At 41.7% G+C, this 9,952-nt stretch overlaps 1 protein-coding gene across 1 annotated transcript; it reads right to left on the bottom strand.

The window, feature by feature from the left end:
- Nucleotides 1-666: 666 nt before the first annotated feature.
- Nucleotides 667-9,389, bottom strand: gata2b (GATA binding protein 2b). The gene is made up of 6 exons (XM_085273953.1): nucleotides 9,255-9,389; nucleotides 8,584-9,010; nucleotides 7,429-8,016; nucleotides 5,583-5,728; nucleotides 2,927-3,052; nucleotides 667-2,104 (listed from the first exon to the last, which is right to left on the bottom strand). The coding sequence occupies exons 2-6, from the start codon at nucleotides 8,807-8,809 to the stop codon at nucleotides 1,823-1,825; spliced, it is 1,368 nt and encodes a 455-aa protein (XP_085130079.1). The 5' UTR covers nucleotides 8,810-9,010; nucleotides 9,255-9,389; the 3' UTR covers nucleotides 667-1,822.
- Between the last annotated feature and the right edge of the window lie 563 nt (nucleotides 9,390-9,952).

Raw genomic sequence — 9,952 nt, forward strand, 5'->3', positions numbered from 1 at the left:
AGTCCTGGCCCCTAGCCCTGCCAGTGTAGCAGAAATGATGAAGATGATGATGCAGCAGCAGCCGTTCTTCTCTGCGTGAGTAGCTTAATGTTGTTCGTGTGTAATTTACATTGAGTAGGTTAACCACGTTATTACATTAATGCACGTAAGGTGAACTAGCAAACACCGTCGTAGTTACATGGCTGTCTTCTTGTTTGATGGCAGATACTCCCTTCACCCTGGCCAAAAAGGCTAAAATGACCAAAGAAAAAGTGGGAAACAGTTAAACATGAGAGGTTTTTGGACAAAGTTTGTGTTTTTTCCTTTGTTTAAGCACTGCTTCCAGCCAAGAGTGATGCCATATATGCCCTATAGCTGCAGAAAAGGCTAACATTGTTATCTTTTTACAAAAAACAGCTGAACATGAGAGGTTTTTGGACCAATTTTGTGTTCTCCATTCTTTAAGCACCGGTTTGAGCACCATTTGAGCACCGGCATCGTTTCAAAAGTACCGGTTTGGTACTGGTATCGGATAAAACCTAAATGATACCCATCCCTAGTTACAAGGATATCTTTAAATCTAATTGAGTATTGTATTTGTGACATATGAGCACACTGAGAAGAAACATAAACAATAAAGACAATAAAACACACCTTCCAGCAAAGAGGAATGGGATGAAACAACTTCTTTGGTATAAAAGGATTTGTGGATTTATTTTTTATTTAAGAATAAGTTTATAAATTAATATCATGACGGAAATAAGTGTCTTTAGTCACAACTCCTAGTTTTATATATATATATTTATTTTTTTTTATCGCTAACAGTATGCAACGACCACCCGATTTTGTGCTGTCTTACTCTGGGTGGTGTAAGATGAATATGATACAGGTTATTCTAAACACTGAAACATCAACATCAGTGTTGGAGGACCTTATGAAGGTAAAATCTCATGCTCCACTGAGGAACAAGAACACAGAAAGGATGCAGATCACCTGATGTACACATGTCTGTACCTGTGATTTGGACTGATGGAACTTTCATGAGGCGAAAGCTTATTTATGTGAATTTTTCGTATGTATTGCCCTCTCAGAGACTTTTATGTTTGATATTGACTGACAAAAAAAAAAAACAGATAATGACCATGATTTTTTTATTTCTTAAGAGTATAAATGTTGACCTGCTCAGACAAAGCGCTTCAGCTAAAAATATATTTATAACTGGGATAACAGTATCCGTATTATGATTCAGGTAATATAGTCCAAAAGAAAGAAAGAAAATAAATTATCTGAATAACAATATTACTTATAATAACAATAATTATAATAAACAGTGTCAAATTAGAATTCATAAACTTTTTCTGTTTGCTTGTTTCTTTTGTGAAAATTCCCATAAAATCGTCCATGAGAAAAAAATCCAGCATATATTCTTTTAAAGTTGCGAAGGGGATCTCTCTTTCTGGGGCACCCCCCTTTTAGTCGCACATATTTACAATATTCACAGTAACTACGAACCTGTTCCGCACACGTTAAACTGCACTCAGGCCGTCAGCGGGAGCACAGGTTTGAGGTGCAATGACATTTTTGTGTTTACATGTCTGTGCCTGACTGAGAGGAAGCAGATTCGTTTTCCATCAAAATTGGTACCTATAGATAAGCAGTAAAAGGTCCTTGACCCTCATCGCACATCTTTTCTCCGACCCACCACTGGCATCATCAGTCGAGATGAAGACACACAAACCGGGTGCCTGTAACACTGTACACACAGTCCTCTAGTTTAGACCCTCATCCCACTTCATGTAACCATCTCAGATTCTTGTAGGCAACTCTACACCACCTCCCCCTCTCACCCCATCGCCGTTACCATGTTGGAGTGGTGTGGGTGGCTGAATGACGGGTGTATCGGGGTGGGCGTAGGCAGCATGTGTCCAGTGTGGCTAAAAGGTGGCAAGTGGCCCATGGTCATGTGACCGAAAGAGGCGGCGCTGAAGTGAGCGCTCTTGTCGTGCAAGCTTTTTGAAAACTCCTCGTAGCTGTCGCTGGGCCGCTTGCTCTTTTTGGACTTGTTGGACATTTTGCGGTTGCGTGTCTGTATTCCTTCCTTCTTCATGGTCAGAGGCCGGTTCACCTGCACAGAGAAAGTTTGGTGAAGAGGTGAATAATGAGGTTAAAGTTAGGTGCTGGAGCTCACACCTAGAAGTATTAAATGTTTGTGAAAATAGCAAAATATATTTCAAAAGTCAAAAATCAATTATGCATTAATCCATTCCTTCTTGCTTGTCCTGTCTGTAGCCGTTGGTTCCCACTGCAGTGTAAACCTTGTAAAGCTAGTTTTGTATTTACTGGACTATAATTTTTCATCAAAATATAAATCAATATATGTCAAATCAAAGAGGACTAAATTGTCCAGCTGTTGAGGACAGTTTTCAGCTGCTAATTAATACACAATGCACTCCAGGGACTGGTCACAGCAACAGCATCATGAATCATGCATGGTGGATTAACTACAATAAACTGTAATGCACATGCATGGCATCAAGTAGCAGCACCACTCAGTGCAATTCACTAACTACAAGTTATAAACACTGTCAGTTTTTAAAAGAGAAATATGCACATCCACAACCACAGAGTCCTTTTTTTATACCTTGAGCTTTAATGCTATTCATATGGAGGCTGGGCTGGTGGCAGTCCCACTATATAACAGTCCCACCATTGTGACTCTCAAGGGGATTACGCCTACCATGGAAACAATAAAGCACAAAGAAAGAAAACACCAACGAATGCAACAGTGTCTGAGAGTAAAACAACCCTTTGTCTCTCTCTCTCCCCCTTTCCTCTCTGTCCTCTCCCTCTCTTTTCTGCCTCTCCTATCACTCAGCAATCAGGGTAAACTGCCCGCTCACTTCCCGTCTACTGGACCCCAAACTGGGGATCGAGGATAAAAACTTACATTGTGCAGTTTATAGTAGAGGCCGCAGGCGTTGCACACCGGGTCCCCATTCGCATTACGCCTCCAGAGTGTGGTGGTGGTCGTCTGACAGTTAGCACAACAGGTGCCTGCTCGTCTGGCTGCAGACTGGAAGAATAAATATCAAGCTCTGATTAGAGCACAGGAAAATAAGGCATGTATGCAGAAATCTAGAATAGACTTAACTTTCTAATCCAGTGATTTATACTGTTTTGTGACATTAAGGTCGCAACTGTTGACTCACAAAATTTGTTTTTATTGGACCATAAGAAAAAATAATAATAATCAAATTGTGGAGAATGCTCATGTTGTGTTCCCATGAGCATGTGTGACATTTTCAAATGCTTTGTTTTCAGTCCAGTGACATTTAATGATGACATTCGCTAACATGGAAGAATAAGAAAAACACAAGCTGGCAGTGACCGGGCTTAAAATCAGTGGCTCTTTGTGACCTTTACTAATAAAATTATGATTGATCACTAATTGTTATTATAAGAAAACAAATGTTTTGGTGACTAATAGTGGCAGCTCTGTTTAACTGATGTTAGCTAGCTCCTCAGTGTATTCACAGTTGATATAAAATGTATTATTATGATGTCATGTGGGAAATAGATTTTGATAGAGTATTGTGGTAACATCAGTGACTTCAAATTATGTTTATGCCCCGTTTTTAAAAAGATAAATTAATTAATTAAAAAGCCAAATGAATCTGGGGTCATACGTCACACCTGATTGCGTCATGCTTTTAGGTGAATCCTTTTTTCACTGAACACCATCATGACTCTAAATGTTCCAGTTATTGGTACTTCACTAAAAATTAAGTGTGACGTCGACACGTCGTTCAAGCATTTTTCCAGCTTTTTTCTTTTTCTTTTTTTTTCTGTGAACAGAGTGAAAGTAAGCGTACCCGGGGTGCACTGTGGCACACATCAACAGTTAAGCTTTGCCCCTTCTCCTTTTGTTTAATTTTTTTTTAATGAAATGTATTTGCTTTCCTTTCTGTGTTGTGGACGGAAAACCTGACCACTAGAAAGTGAGGTCTAAGCTTGCTAGCTAGTTAGGAGGCCGCAGGAGGAAGCTGGCACTGGCCCGCCGCTTTATCTGGACCGGTCAGATATCCGGATAGGAAACAACTGGAAGGCTTCTGAATACAAGACGCATTCGGAGCTCTGCGAGCCCGGGCCGACGTATACGGAAAGCATGCGTGATATATGATCGTATATGCATTTATTCTGCACTTAATGGCTTCGGGATTTTTTTTAAATATTATTATTTTTAGATAAAGCAGAGAATGAATCCTTTGCTATTATCCATCTCTGCTGAAAGGATTTAATTCGGGAAGTGACAGCCTTCAGCGCGCGTCAGCCCGTCTGATCAATGCAGGTTTTTCTCTGGCCGATTCACGTTTATATTTACAAGATTATTAAGACAAGACCTTCTCTTGTTTTGTGCTTGGTCTTAATTATTAGCCTTTCCTCATCTTCTTTACCATCTTTCCTTCGGTGCCAAGGTGTTTTGCGATGCTTGTATTTCGTCGTCCCTCCCGTAGCCAGTGGGATTTAAATATTACTTCTACAGAACGCTATTCTCATTAGAATAAATTACACTTTGACATGTTTAACTATCAGTTCCCTCGGGGGCTCCTAATGTATTGATCCGCTGTGCCTTTGGTCCGAGCTTTTTAAAGCGCTCTCCACAAATCCTGGTGTAAAGTGTGGTGGCCCACACAGCTACACAGCTGCCTCCTACTGCAGCTGACAAACTGTAAACACAGCAGCTGAGCAGCTGCAGGTGGTTCCACGAATGCATTTCAGGTACAAAGATATAATTAATTATTTATTATTATTTCATTTTAATACTCTGCAGCCAAAAGCTGACGCTGAAAAAAATACAAAAAGCTGGAAAGTAGCATTCTTGTTGCTTCTTTCCTTAAAATTAGATTTCACCATAACTGTGACTTATCTTGTGTTAACTGTGTTAAACAATTGCTAGATGAATTCACAGTAATCAGTGGGATGGGTGTGACATAAAGTTGGAGCTGAACGCTGACCTACTTCTCTGTGAAGCGGTTCATAATAGGAAATATATGTTGCTGATGATTCAGTTCTTTATTGTCCCTTTAAAACAATTTGTCTGACAAACAGCTTTGTTTTGCTTTGTTTACTTACACACACACACACACACACACACACACACACACACACACACACATGCACACACACGCACACACATAATCTTTACTAAATCCCAGTCACCATACAAATTGTCAAAATATCAGCACAGCATATAGCAGCATTATGACCCATACAGTGTCAGCGAGGCTCCGAGTTGTTTTGATGGATAGTAATGATGGCCCTGCTATCGATGACAGTATCAGAAGTAGCTGTAATAATGATAACAAAACAATTCAGAGAGATCCACTCTGCGAACAGTCTGAGCTAAAGGAGCAAGAGGTGAGTGAGAAACACAATTCCTGGAAACTGATTGGGAAAATATAACTTTCCTGGAATTGTACCTCATTCCCCTCACCCTTCACCTTACACTCTTTTATTTACTACCCTGCACAATGCATACACACAAACACACACACATGCATGCATAGCCATTCAATTCCATATAAAGAGAGCAATGGACTCACCAGCCTGCGTTTAGGCTTGATCAGTGGTCTGTTCTGGCCATTCATCTTGTGGTACAGCCCACAGGCGTTGCACAGGTAGTGTCCGGTGCTGTCACGTCTCCACAGAGGTGTAGAGGTAGCTCCACAGTTTACACACTCACGGCCCTCTGAAGGAGAACACACATGGACATTTGTAAAAACTGCCACCTAATTTAGAGCTTAGCCTGCGGGCTGTATTTATTCTTGGTGTTGATGTGTGCAAGTGTGCGCGGACATGTTTCATTTAGGTGGCAAGGTTGATGTGGCAGCTCTCCCAGCAGTTGTAATTCACACTGACAAACAACTTATTTTAAGCCCATTAAAGGTAAAATAATCTGCTTTTGTATCAAGTGATGGTTTATTTAGAGAAGAAATTAATATCTAAATGTGTTATACTAGACAATGAAGTGACTCTTTCAGAATTTACACTATCAGATGCACAAAGGAGCCAAAAGCTGACTTTATTGTTCATCTCTGCTTCATACTCAATTTCCAAGGCTTCAACATCAAGTCTTATTTTTCTTCTAAAATAAGTCTTGACATAAAACACCTGTAACGCTACATTAAATACATTTAATTATTTTCAAGTACTTAAAAAAATGCCATATAAGTATGTTGTTGTCAAAGAAATACACTTGTAGCCAGTTAGGATTTCATACGTCATAAGAATAATAATTAATAAAAAGATAGTTTGGGTTTCCCTGGACTTTGTCTCTGGTAACAAGTTGGTCAAACACAATCAGGCTTGAAGCTGATCTGTTATCAAATAACAATCAGGACAATGTATTAATGTCTTATGTAACAGAGAAGCGACTCTTAGCCTAAATACTGAGGTTTTTGGCTCCGTGCGCCTGCGGATCATCCTTTCACACCTCTGGGCTGGATCCAGTTCACTGTTCGCGCGGCCAGCTCAGGCAATTACAAAGTCACGCTCAACAAAGGAGATTTATCAAAGTGGCTCTGTGCTGGAGATCTGTGGAGTGTATATGCTCCGGTCTGTAACATCATTCCCTCCGAGAAAACGCTAATAAAAAAATGTATTTAGTAGTTGTTTTTCTACTTGTGTTTCACAAATGTGAAAAATTAATGAGGCAATCAGCACAGCGTGCACATAACAACTGACTGGCTGTGTTTAGTGTAAATTGCGGAGGAACTCAGTGCAGAATTAGGACGTAATTCATAAACAGACATTTTTTTAATATATTAAACTGATTTATGCTCTTATAATGTGGATGACAGTAAAATAATTGGGAAAATAAACGTCCTAAAACGGCGTCTAGTTAAGGTTGTATTCTCTTGGTAAATGGTGCTCCTGTAAATATTTAAAATTATTTTTATTTAATTTTATTTAATAGCAGCTATTGTGTTGGTGGTGATTCTAACTGTGGCATTTAAAAACTACTCTAGGTTTAATAAACAATTGGCTTGTATTTTTTTACTGACTGGCCATAATTACCGAGAGTGAAAAATCAGTTTATTATTATTAACAAATTGCGTGAATTTAAAGGAGGTTAAAAATCGCCAAAGCCAAACGAGTTACGCAAACCAAGATTTCTGCTTCCTAAGTAAAAAAGCCCAAACAGCAGGGCGCCACAGATCGTTTTAAAAACGCATACATCGCGGTGGTTTGTGATTTCCCTAGAGTTAAACATTCTTTAGGTTTAGTTTAGGCTGGTAAAAAAAAATTAAACTGAACCGCTTAAACAGCAGTCCTGCAATAAGATCGTTACATAAACCATAGACAGACTTTACATACAGGTTCTGGCTTTGTATTTTCACATTTACTTTGTTTTATGTGTGTATTTAAATGTGTGTGAGCTGGACTCACCGGTGCAGGACCGTGTCTTGCCTTTGTTCTTGGTAGTGAAACTGGATGAGCCCAGCAGGCTGCCCGGGTGGAACAGGCTGCTGCCGTACTCGTGGGCCGCTGGGAAAGAGTAGGGAGCGTACGTCGGTATGGGGTGGTGGGTGGTGGGGGTCTGGGCGTTCATGGAGGCCAGGCTGCTTCTCAGCGGACTGGAGCCCTCCATCTTCATGCCCTCTGGCAGAGACACTTGGTATTTGATAGATTCCTTCTCGTCGATTCTGGTAGTGGACGACGGAGATGCAGCCCCTGGATCCGGCGACACGTCTTTGGGTGGCGTAGGGGGGAAAGTGTACAGATGAGTGCCGGAGTGGGACGGCGGCGTTAAAGAGGATGCTGAGACCGTGTTTGAACTGCTGCTGCACGGGTAAACGGCGGAGAGAGCGCCGGGGGACGCAGAGCCAGGGTGGTGCAGGCTGGGCTTACTGAAGGGGCTCACGGCCCAGGCGTTGTGGTGGTGAGCCGAGAGGGCAGGTTTCCCTCCGTCAAGCCACGAAATCCCCGGGCTGTGAAGGAGATGAGGCCGACAGACCTGAGTCCCCGTCAGACGAGCTGTGAAGCAGAAGCAAACTTGTTATTGTGGAGCCGATTCCGACTGTGGCGGCTGCAGGTTTAGAGGCAGAAACAGCAAAGACTTGTTGATACACAGGCCTGTTAAACACGTTAATAAAGTAGCATAATATATTTGTAACAGAAATGACAACAGTATGCTCTGAACTATGCGTGCGTAAAAGCAGGTTAGGACCGCACTGTAAAAAACTTCTAATCTAATAAAATGAATAAAAAACAAATAAACCATCCAGACTGTGAAATACAAACATTTGGGTCAATGTAAAATGCCCCAGTTTATAAGAATCATAAGCCTGCGAGTTATTTATAGGCAACATAAAATAGAAAATAAATTAACAGACGTTTTCACAACAACCTGCAGGTACATTTCAGGTTAACTACTGCCTTTTTAATGCCGTGACAAACATCAACTCAGCGCACATGTAGAAATGTGTTTTCTCTTCTGTTTCTGATAGACTCCCGATAAGCCAGCTGTTCCTGAGTTTCTGTGTTTATTGTGTTCGTTATTGTGTTCGTTGAAGTTGCACGCCTGCGTTAACTCCATCTTACCGTGCGCCTGGCTGTAGGACACTCTGGCCCTGGCAGGGTTGGGGTAGTATGGGTTTCCTTGTGAGTCCAGGTGATTAAAGAAAACATCCACCTCATCCGGAGGCAGGAGCTGCGCCGTGGGCTCCATGTAGTTGTGCCCCAGGCCGGGATGGTGAGAGTCTGGGTGTTGTCCGTTCAGCACGGCGTGGGGATGCACCCAACGGGGCTGATCGGCAGCCACGTCCATCTCTGTGACTCTCTGTAGCGCCTTCACAAAGTCAAACGATATCCAGGTAGGAAGGGGACAGAATACCCCTGAAATATCTCTCCTTCACGAGGTTTTCACTCTCGTCCACTCACAGCACAGAACTGGAGCTTTGGCTTTCGTCCCTCCCTAACTCAGCTCCTCTCCTCTCCTGAACATTCAGTCGAGTTTGACACTGGAAACCTGCAACAAGTAAACATCACAGGTTAATATTTAAAAAGCAGAGGTATTGTGCAGGCTTGTAGGCATCGGTGCACTAAATGCAGATCGTATGGATGAATCTGGTGCACTAATGATGCAGCGGTAGCAAAAAACAAAAACAACACACCAAAAAAACCTCAAAACACACATCATTCAACACATCATTCTTTACACCCATCAACGGGCTGATATTCTGCTGTGCGACAATAAGGTAAACATATCTTACCTTTGACAATATTTTATCTACAGTATCCGGTCGGGTGATTCCTCTTTGGAAAACGGCTGTCTGTCCGCGTTTGCTGCTGCAGGTCCTCTACAGTTTACGATTGTGTTTGTCAGAGTAAACTCTGTCCACTGGGACTTAAAGCAACACGTATAACTGTGGCTGACAGCGCGGGGCCTGGCTTGTTAAGCTCATAGGCGGAGTCTCCAATAAAGCTTGGACCCAGCCAATTGAAAACTACCTCCGCAAAACCTCAGAGGCAGCGCCTGCGCCCAGAAAATCACGGAGACATTTCTGTAATATTCCTGCAGACATTGTCTGGCTGCTTGAGGCCAGGCGTGTGCAACTTTTATTGAATTTTAGGTCCCACGCTGTTTAAAATTCGCCAAAAATACATTTTTAAAATGTTTAGTGCATTTAGAATCAGTGTGAAATATAAAGCTCCCCCCAAGCCTACATGCATTTCAGCCACCGTGGCTAAGAGATCAGCTTCAACAAATCAGTATTTCTTGTTCGAGTGTGTCAGTCTGTTGCCGCATCTTATTTTGCAGGCGGTTTATTACATGAGACAGCTCCATATACAGCGAGCTCGCTGCTGTTTAATTAATAAAGGTGGGCTGATCATTTTCTTTAATGTATACATTAATGTTCCGATGAAGAAGCCATACTGGCAGCGTCGATAATGTTTATTAATCACCTTT

The sequence above is a fragment of the Mchenga conophoros genome, linkage group LG5 (assembly GCF_057382185.1).
Source record: "Mchenga conophoros isolate Kocher_MC1m ecotype Shallow Benthic linkage group LG5, M_conophoros_male_GT1.1, whole genome shotgun sequence".
In the NCBI taxonomy this organism is placed as follows: Eukaryota; Metazoa; Chordata; class Actinopteri; order Cichliformes; family Cichlidae; genus Mchenga; species Mchenga conophoros.

What these genes read in the sequence shown, in the direction of transcription:
- gata2b (XM_085273953.1), bottom strand. Translation starts at nt 8,809, where the DNA reads ATGGACGTGGCTGCCGATCAGCCCCGTTGGGTGCATCCCCACGCCGTG. An exon ending in CAAGACACGGTCCTGCACCG is followed by an intron (nt 5,729 to 7,428) that starts GTGAGTCCAGCT and finishes GTTCTCCTTCAG; the next exon opens with AGGGCCGTGAGTGTGTAAAC. An exon ending in TCAAGCCTAAACGCAGGCTG is followed by an intron (nt 3,053 to 5,582) that starts GTGAGTCCATTG and finishes TTATTCTTCCAG; the next exon opens with TCTGCAGCCAGACGAGCAGG.